The 9,773-nt window shown below is 42.6% G+C and overlaps 1 protein-coding gene across 1 annotated transcript; it reads left to right on the forward strand.

Annotated features, from left to right (window-relative positions):
• The first annotated feature begins 1,122 nt into the window (after positions 1-1,122).
• Positions 1,123-8,213, forward strand: LOC124985741 (cytoplasmic polyadenylated homeobox-like protein 2). Its single transcript, XM_047554370.1, has 3 exons — positions 1,123-1,135; positions 5,119-5,312; positions 7,344-8,213. Exons 1-3 carry the CDS (start codon positions 1,123-1,125, stop codon positions 8,211-8,213), a joined length of 1,077 nt encoding a protein of 358 aa, XP_047410326.1.
• The last annotated feature ends 1,560 nt before the right edge of the window (positions 8,214-9,773 follow it).

Consider the following 9,773-nt stretch of genomic DNA (forward strand, 5'->3'; position numbering starts at 1 on the left):
GAAATCGGGTGGAGGCAGTACACAGTGGGGTCCTGGCAGCAGCCAAAGTGGACCATTTTGTGGCTCCCGGGGTGACCTGTGTGCACCTTAAAAGGTGGGCATATGCTGAGCTGGAAGGAGGGCGTCTGGTGGTTTTTGTAGACCGGGGCCTAGGGGCGGGCGCCCGGCGCTCTGAGGGCCCTGTCTGCGCTCCTGGCGGACCTGGCCTTGGTTGCCGGCTCCGCAAACAGCAGCTGGGGCTTTCCTGATTTTGCTGGACATTACGTTTTTCTTTCTTGAGTTTTGCTCTGTGGTTCTTGAACCAAACCTGCAGGACCATTGGATCTAAGTTCATTTTCGAAGCCCTATCTCTCTTCAGGCTGGGATCTGGGTCTGGGTTCTTGTTGAAAAGGAGGGTCAGATCTTGCAGCTGTTTCTCAGTGAACATCCTTCTCTTCCTGTGGGGATGCTTCTGGTCCTTGTCTTCAGGAAGGGCCTCGGAGACTGACATCTTGGGACCCGGATGCGTGCCTCTGCTCAGCTCCTGCAGTCAAAAGTTTTTTTCTTTGACAAACTAAGGTTCCTAAAACATTATTAGTCTTATGTCTTCTAATGTCCTTATTCAATTTTAATCTGTGGTCTCTCCTACTTCTAAACTCGGTCCTCCTTAATCTCTACTGTAGCAAGTGATGGGGGTCATCTTTGAGTTAAGACTGTGGTCCTCACAGAGTGTGTGGCCTGTGATAATGTGATAGAGAGGAGTGCAAGGTTCGAGGTTATAGATCAGGGAGTCAGTCCACCCTAAACATCTCTGTTCCTGGCGTCTTCAAGTCCAAATGAGGATAAAAAAGTATCCACATTATGAGCATGTTCTCAGGATTAAACAAGATTATTTTCAGTAGTTTCTCAGTGAAGGGAAGCTAGGATTGAAGAGGAATGTTAGGTTAAACCTAGTCAGAGGTGTCTAGGTTGGGGCTGCCGGTTAGGGCGGGGTCAAGTCTGCTGCCTCTTGCCTGGGGGGGTCTTGACGTGTCAGTGCGTGGGCGGGGTATGAGGGCGTGTCCACGGTGGGCTATATTAATGGATGCTGCTCCGCAGTTTCTCAGTTTCCCACTGAGAACCACTGAGTAGCAGAGGGTCAACATGGCTTCCGAAGGTGAGCGTTTTGGGCAGAGGACTGAGATGTGTTTTTCGTGCAGGCTGGGGACTCCTTGCACTGGGGTTTGGGAGTGGGGGTGTTTCTGGCTTCATCCCTTAAGAGTGCAGACTTGGGGGCAGGGACCTCTCCTGTCGCCCACGGAACTGTCTATGGCTGCTGCACAATGCAATTGGGGAGCAGGGCTTCTCCAAAGGTTCTTGTATTTAAAAACGAGCCTGTGGTGACATTCAGAGATTCCTTGTGTTTTAGAGATATATGGGGGTGTTTTCTGGGATTTCCATCAGAAAAATGCAGGGCATGGCAAGGAGATGAGCAGAATGTTTGGGTGGATCAAATAAATTTTGCTGTGTTGAGATGGAGTGATAAATTCTTTAGGTTCTGGTATATTTTCTTCTTTCCTGTGAGTTGGCTGGGCGCGGTGGTATTGCCTCTAATCCCAGCTAATCCTGAGGCTGAGGCAGGAAGATCCTGAATTCATTACTGGTCTAGGCATTTCCACAGTTAATGGCCTGGGGGGGCGGGGGGAAGAAAAAAAGAAAAAAAGAAAAATGAACAGGATAGGCTGGGGCGTGGCTCAGAATTAGAGTGCTTGCCCGCCATGCATGAGGCCCCAATGCAGAAGGCCTGCATGCCTGATGCCCTGGGTTCCATCCAGTTCCCTCCCGCACTGAACAAGTAAGCAAAAAGGAAACAAATGCGTGAATATAGCTTAATGGTAGGGTACTGCCTAGCATGCCCCAGGGCCTCTGAGAAGTCTCCAATCCTAAGAGTGGGGGAGGGGTGAGAAACACTACAGGAAACATTTAATAAGTGGTCCAGATGATTTGTTTGTAAGTTCACAAAAGAAATTGTTGCTATTCTGGGAAATTCAGAAATAAATTGGAACTTTTCAAACCTAGGATAGTGAAGAAATTTCGACATGCTTTTTTTCTTTTCTATTTATTTATTTTGTTTTTTGAGGAGGTGGACTTGCACCAGCCTGGGCATGGCTCTCATTTCTTCCTCTAGAGGAGCTCTAGTTCAGAGGAGGACGTTGTGGGGTCAGCTCTAGCTGTCCTGCAACTTATACACGATCCTCCTCCCCAACAGTACATAGTGGTCCCAGGAGTCCACTGGGCACATGCTCTCAAGGCACAAATGTGCATCAAGGGCCCCCAAACAGTGATGACTCAACTGAAGTCCCTTTGGAATGTGAATCCTCACAAATCTGCCATGGATCTCAGGTAAGCAGGTGCCAGAGGCCCTGCTTCTAACCAGGGGCTAGAGTAATACAAAGGACTTGTGCCTTGGTTGCTGTTTTTCACTCCTGAGCTTTTATTTGAAAAGCCTCATGTCTTTAAAACATTTTCAGCATGCATATTTGCTTTTCAGAAACTCTGGGACCTTTTTATATCGAGTGTGGTCAGGAGTGGGATGGAAGAGACCAGAAGCTCCCCTGGACTCTTGACTGAATTCATCTGGCCTCCCCAAGTGTGATTATGCTGGGAATAGAGTGTTTTTTCTTTTTCAAATCCCCTTTAATGTGTAGGTTCCTCCTACAAGTGAAATTGGTGGATACCATAATCATTTTTTATTAATTTTTGAGAAACTGCCGTATTGATTTCCATAGTAACTGCACCATTTCTCATTCTCACCAGGAGTGCATCCGTGGTTCCTGCTTATCTGCAGTTGTTTTGTTTGGGTTATTTGGTGTGTGGATAGTAGCCCTCCTAATGGGTGAGGTGTTAGCAAGCTGTGGATTTGATTTGGGTTCCCTACAATTTGTGATGTTGACCATCTTTTCGCATGCTCAATGACCACTGAGAATCTTCTTTGCTGAAAATTCCACTCAAATCCTTTGTCCACTTTAAATTATATTTGGGTGTGAATTGTTCTTTATGTCTTGATATCAACACATTATGAGACATGATTTGCCAAGGGGTTCTCCTATTTTTTAGATTGTGTTTCATTTTCTTCATTGTGTTTTTTGATGTACACTTCTTTATTTTGATGGAGTCTCATTTTTTGTTTGTTTGTCTTTGGTGACCAAGAATTCATTGTGAAATTCAATATCTGGAACTTTCCCTGAAGTTTTCTTGCAGCAGATTTTCTGCATTTTTGTAGCTTCATTTTTTCCATTTTGAGTTCATTTTTGCATATGTGGTTAAAGCTCCAACTTGATCTTTCGCACGTGGATATCAACTTTTCCCAGCACCATTTGTTGTATTCTGCCTAGTGTTTATTTTGACTCACAAATAAAAGTTCCCTTTTTGTTCTTTATGAAAGAAATTGATGCCTTGCAGGAGAATTAGATCACCCAGAGTGAGGGCGATGTCAGAAACAGGGAGGGTGCATCAATCAAGCATGTTTTTTATACATGTGTGAGATTGTCACTCAGAATCCAAGTATTGTGTATAATTAGCACACTTGCTAGTAGTGGGGCCTGGTGGTGCATGCCTGTCATTGAGTGGTTTTTGGATCAAGAGGCAGGAGAATCTCAATTTTGAGGTTACTTTGTAGGACCCTGTCTAAAATGAAAAATAAAACAGGGCTGGGATGAAGCTCTGTGGTAGAGTCAGTGGGAGAACTCTGATTCAACCCCACTCTTCTGCAAAATACCAAAAAACTAACCCAGCTGGAGGCAGAGGGAAGGGGAGGAGGAGAGAGGAGGGCCGCTGCTGCCATTTTTCCTGTTGGTATGTCCTCCACTTGAGTAGGTGTGTGGACACATCTCCCTCCTTTGTTCTTACTGCCTTGGTTTTGGGTTTTATTTTGTTTTGAGTCCCTTCTCATTTCAATTTGTGTCAATTCTGTTGTTATTTTCCTTACAGAAAAGAAAATTAAACTTGCAACACTTTAGTGTTATTGCTAATATTACTTCAGCCTTATAATATCTCTATTCCTTACAATACTATAACCCAATAAAGGTACTTACTTACTTACTTGCTTTATTTATTTATTTATTATTTTGTGGTGCTAAGGATTAAACCCAGGGCCTTGTACATGCAAAGCAACCACTTTCCCAACAGAGCTATATCCCCAACCTTTGATATTTTACTATTTCATGTGTGATTCAATTGTAGAATGTTTGCCTAGCATGCCTGAGGCCCTGGTTTCAGTCCTTACTACCACCAAACACTTGCCATTTGGGAGCAGGGTTTTATGTCCGCTCTCAAATTAGAGAGGGGTTAGGAAGCGTTCATGTAAACCTGCTCCAAAAACTTCAAGTATCCATTTTTTGACTGCTGTATGGAAGGGTAATCTCACTTTGAACTTCATAGTATAGAGCAAAATAACAAAGTGGTCATAATAATGAATAACTGTACCATCCCAAAGCTTTTTGGCTATTTTATTTAATCTTATTCTTGCCCTACTCCACCCTCAACCATTTAAACTGTTGGTTATGAAATGGATGTGAGCCAGTTTATTTGTATTTCCTCAATTACTATTGTGGCTTTGCACTTTTTATTGGCCCCTTTATATTTTTGAGTTTTTTCAAAAAAAATTTTTTTGGTGTAGATAAACACAATACTTTTATTTCATTTTCATGTGGTGCTGAGCATTGAACCCAAGTGCCTCACAGGTGTGAGGTGAGCAATCTACCACTGAGCTATAGCTCCAGTTCATATTTTTGAATTTTTGTTAGATTAAAATCCTTTTCTACCATGGACATAATAATATTGTGGTCCTTCTATTGATAAAGATTGACTTTAATCCATTGTCAGTTTTATTATTATGAATAAGGTGTGAGCTTATTCATATTAAGGCAGAGCTCCACCTTTTTTTAATATTATTGTTTTACCTTTATTTTATTTATTCATTTTATGTGGTGCTGAGAATTGAACCCAGTGCCCCACACATGCTAGGCAAGTGCTCTACCACTGAGCCACAATGCCAGCCCTAGAGCTTTACCTTTTGAAAATCTTAGTCAACAAATAATCTTTTGTTTCTTTGGATGCTACTGGTATTACTCAATTCTTTTCTGTTTGTGTATTTTCCAGCATCTTCTGTTGAACATAGTCCTAAGGGAGAAGAAGAAAGAAAACATGAAAGAGGAAAAGGAAAACCTCGGCACAAATTTACAAAACATGAGTTGGAGATACTTAATCAGTTATTTAAACAGAATCCCTATCCTGAGTTTTCAACCAGGGAGGAGCTGGCCAACCAAATGGATTGCCAGCTCTGCATCATAAATGTAAGTCAAATGTCCAAATATTTCATGTACATATCTTTTTGTAGATGATCTAAGAAGTAAAAAGAACTTTTGAATAAATTTCCTGCCATTTCTTCACAGAGAGGTATGCTGATACTGGTCATGTATTCATTCCAGTGTGGGTATGAATGTGTCATGTGACTTTTATGGAGTAGTTCACTATTGTGAGAAAAGTTTGGGAGTAGGAAACAATTATCACACTTTTTGAAATTAAAATTTTGTTTTTATTTTTACAGACACTCTTGTACTTAAGCTGTGTAGAAACTGTGACACTTGATCAGGGTGCTTGCTATGGAATTATAAGGAGCTTATAAGATGAAATAAGTTCACAGATGGAACTGATCTTGCAGAGATGTTGAATATTCAGGGAGAAGAGTTAAGGGTGGCTCTGAAATTTTGTCCTGATCAGTTTTATGCCAGAGACATTAGGAGTTTTTACTTTAAATATGTTGTTTGGTATGCCAATCAGACTTCTTAGGGGAGGGTGGTGTAAAGTGTCAGAGAAAGGATATATTTGATTGTGTTCCACACGTGGCACTTCACAGTATTAGTATAGTAGGTAACCATTTGTGACATGAGTCAATATTTTGTTTTGGGAATTTCTGATTTGATTACTATTGTAAATTTTTGTTAAAGCTGCCTAGAATTTTACTCGATTAGGATTGCCCTAATGCACACTGAAGTAGGTTTCCATATATCTCTGTTCTGTCATTATCCATGGGTCATTGAATATGTTGGTTGCATGACACTAGGAGGACATTTTCTGAGGGGGAATAAGAAAGAGAATATCAGAACAGCATTGGAAAATGAAAGAATAGCAAAGAGTATGTAAGCAATGAAGATATTATATTATAAAAGTTCTAGAACTGGACATATTTCACAGGTCCTGCACATCAGTGATGTTATACAAATAAGTAGAGGATCTGAACAAGACAATGCCTTGGAATGAAACTTGAATTGAAACTATGTGCACATGCTTAGTGAAGGTCCATGTGATCAGGAAGCAATGCTGGTTGGGGAAACAATCCAGGGGGTTCTGGATGTGAGAAAGGGAGCACTTGACTTTGGGTGTTTCTTTCTGTAACCCACCTGCTAACTGGCTCTGTAAGTGCTGACATATTATGGGCTCCTGCACCTCATTGTTCTGTTTTTAATTATGTTCAAAAGGAAATGAGAGCCTGTGTTTGGAGGTGTCATTTTGGTTTGTATAGTTACAATTTTAAGCATTGTAAGTGTGGATGGAAGATTCTTCTAGCTATTAACTTAAAGCCATGCTGAACTTGGAGATGGGTTCAGGAGTGATCAAATTTCAAAAGACTTCAAGACCCTTTTGCCTGTACCCCACTCCAAACCTAGCTATTGGGTTGTGTAGTCTGAAAAGCATTTTATCATTGCCATACACCCTCCTCAAAGCCTTGAGGCCTATGGCTGGCATTGCAGTTAGCCTTAATTTATGCAGGAGAAAAAAAAAAAAGACTAGAGGTGTTTAGTGCACTCATTAGGATCACATGTAAAATGCACTCTCCAGTGATGACAAACTCTTGCTTGTTCTGTATGTGGCTTTTAAATACAATAAATTGAAGAATATTCTTAGCATACATTGAGTCATGAATGTGTCTTGATGGGTCAGCTTCAGTGAAATCAAGAAGCTGTGGTAATTGTGTAGGGCCAGTTGGGGGTCTCTCCAGTCTAAATACAGAGGTTGTAGACAAGTTACTGGGAGACTTTGAAAACCCTGTGTTCATATGGACACAATACAGAGGTTGCAGATGGATTGCTAGGCGAATAAAAAGCCTGCATTCACATGGACAGAAGGGCTGCTGTAGACTGTGGGGACAGTTTGGAGTTTGGGATTGTGCACCATTTATAACCTCCATAATACGAATAGCCCAGGAAAGGTTTCCTTTTTTGTGTCTACTTAAGGTCAAGAGGAAAGTCAGTGATCATGCTGAAACTCAGCTGAACTATCAAATATTAGATTGAAAATAATTTCTCTTTCTCTTTTCTTTTTAGAACTGGTTCCAAAATAAAAGAGCCAGACTACGATGTAGAGAGAAACAAAGAACGTTTGTCACTGGGAGAAAACAGGAGTCCCTTGTCCAAGCACATCCTGCTGTTGGCCACCAGGATGCCCAAGTGCAATCTCACAACAGCACCACCTCACAGCCCTCTTGGCCCCAGCAGGCTCCACTGGGAGGAGCTGGCTACTTTTCTAAGGAGACATGGGGACTTGCCGGTGAAGAGGATCACTCATGTGATGCTGTGGTTCCAGGCATTAGAATGGAAGCAAGTTCTGCTTCAGAGTGGCAAATGGTCACAGGGAGTGCACCTTCTCCCAGCTCCACACCAGCAATGCATAGTCATCCTGCTTCATCGCTGCAAGGTTTTGAGAGGGCCACTTTCTCAACAGAGGAAAGCCAGCATGGCAGGCCCTTGCTTTTGCCCTATGTTGATAGCGTGCAGGGAAATATGCAGCAGCAGGAGCTCCTCTATCAGAATTCAGTGTATGAAGGCCAGCAGGAGAACGACTGGGGATATTATCTTCACCAACTGCCACAGCCCCAGTATCACCAAGAGATGCTATTTCAGGACCCATTTCTAGTGCCCCAGAAGCAGGGGAACTTAGAGCAGCAGGTGTCCTCCCTCCTACAACAGCAGGATGCAGGTTGTGAAGGCAATGGAGAGGCCCTGAGCTCTCAGGAGCAGTGTACATCTCCTCCACAAATGGTGACCAGTTCTCTGCCTGAGCCTCCTGGGCAAGATGGACAGTTAGGTGCTCTAGAGCAGCCCAGGTTCCCAACCCTAGATTTCTGGGAGGAGGTATCTGCTGAGGACCCTTACTGGCCCAGTATTATAAGTGAAGGACATGGCATTGCATTTTAGAAAGCTGTAGTGATAGATCATTCTACAATCACCCTCACAGGCTCAGAGAAAAGTATTCTCTGGAATCTGTATGTAAAAATGCTGACTTCAAGAAGCACCCATGAATCCCACCCCCCCAAAAAAATCCAAAAACTAAACACAAAAAATAGAAAAAAATTCCAAATCCTTCCTACAGTCCCCTGTGAACATAGACATACACACAGAGAGAGTTTAGAATTGTCAGTGTCCTCTGGTGGACCAGCTCTAACCACCAGTGGTATATCCCTGACTGTGCATCTTTTAGTGTCCCTGAGAAGGTGGACTTATGCAGGAAGTACCAAACCCACATGCTCAAAGACAGCACTTGCCAAATACAAATTCAATGTGTGGTTCAGGTAGACACTTCCTGTACAGCCCTGCCTCAGTCATTATCTCCCCCTTGGAGGGAAGATCCTCTAAGCTTCCTTTGTTTGGAGTGGACCACAGGCTGCTGCTTTTCTCCATGGACCAGGACAGCATCTTCAGGCCACAGCATCACCTGCCAGGACAGCCTAGACTCTGAAAATTGTCAGTATCTTTGGTGTCCACATGGATTTCATCCTTTGGCAACCCCAATGAAATATCAAACAAGCTAGGACATCATGAATGAAGCCATCTCCCCCAGGATTGCCTGACAAGAACTCACAAGATTCTGCCAGAATTCAGCCCTCTAAGGGAAGACTTCTGCAACGATGTCTGCCTAACAACTGTCTCTTTTCTTTTGACCTGCATCTCCTTCGTTAGTGACCATTGTTTCCAAGACTTCCTATTTTGAAATATCTATTGTTATTCTTTTACATTTGACTTTAAAATCTTCCTCAGCCATAAACTCTCTGACTGTGCTCCCAGTGAATAGTCTTGGAGCAGGCATATACCTATTGCATGTCACTCTATTTCCAATTAATTTTCTTGGGAAAATCTTTTTCTGATTGTAATTTACATTGACATCTACATCCACCTAAAATGTTCAGTGCTCCCTGAGTTTTCCCCCTGAAGGCAGCACTTCCAGTGGGGATCCAGCTCCAGCTACTGCATCACAAGAACCCTAGGAGGATTCCACACTGGACTGAGAGCTTCTTTTTGGGCATCCAGAGTGTTTTGACTGTCACCTAGGCATGTCAGTTAACAATATCTGAGGATGTCCAGGTGAGCATTCAGATAGTGTTGATCAGAGATTTCGAGACAAACTTCAAAATGGGAAGTATCTGGGAACCTCCCACTTTGGAACCATTTTTATAATATGAAAGTTTGGGACATTGCAGAGGATTTCCTGTCTCAGAGGTCTTGCCTGCATATCTCTGCAGGCTACATACTATAAACCACTAGGTGGCACCATTCAATTTTGCCAATGAAAATGTGGAGTAACTACCTGAATTTCTGCTTGCATCTTGAGGTGTTTTGTGTGCAAGCAGGCCAAGGCTATATAGCACGCTTCATCAGATCTTTGCATTTTGCTCTCATGATATTTAATTGCAAAACATTGTAAACTGGTTATGATCATTTAAGCAATAGCAGGACTTGTAGAGACAGTTTGAAGTTGTG

Source organism: Sciurus carolinensis, chromosome 5 (assembly GCF_902686445.1).
Source record: "Sciurus carolinensis chromosome 5, mSciCar1.2, whole genome shotgun sequence".
Taxonomy (NCBI): domain Eukaryota; kingdom Metazoa; phylum Chordata; class Mammalia; order Rodentia; family Sciuridae; genus Sciurus; species Sciurus carolinensis.

Excerpts from the sequence above, each read along its gene's own strand:
- LOC124985741 (XM_047554370.1), top strand. Across the intron at positions 5,313-7,343 it reads GCCAGCTCTGCATCATAAAT|AACTGGTTCCAAAATAAAAG; the intron begins GTAAGTCAAATG and ends TTTTCTTTTTAG.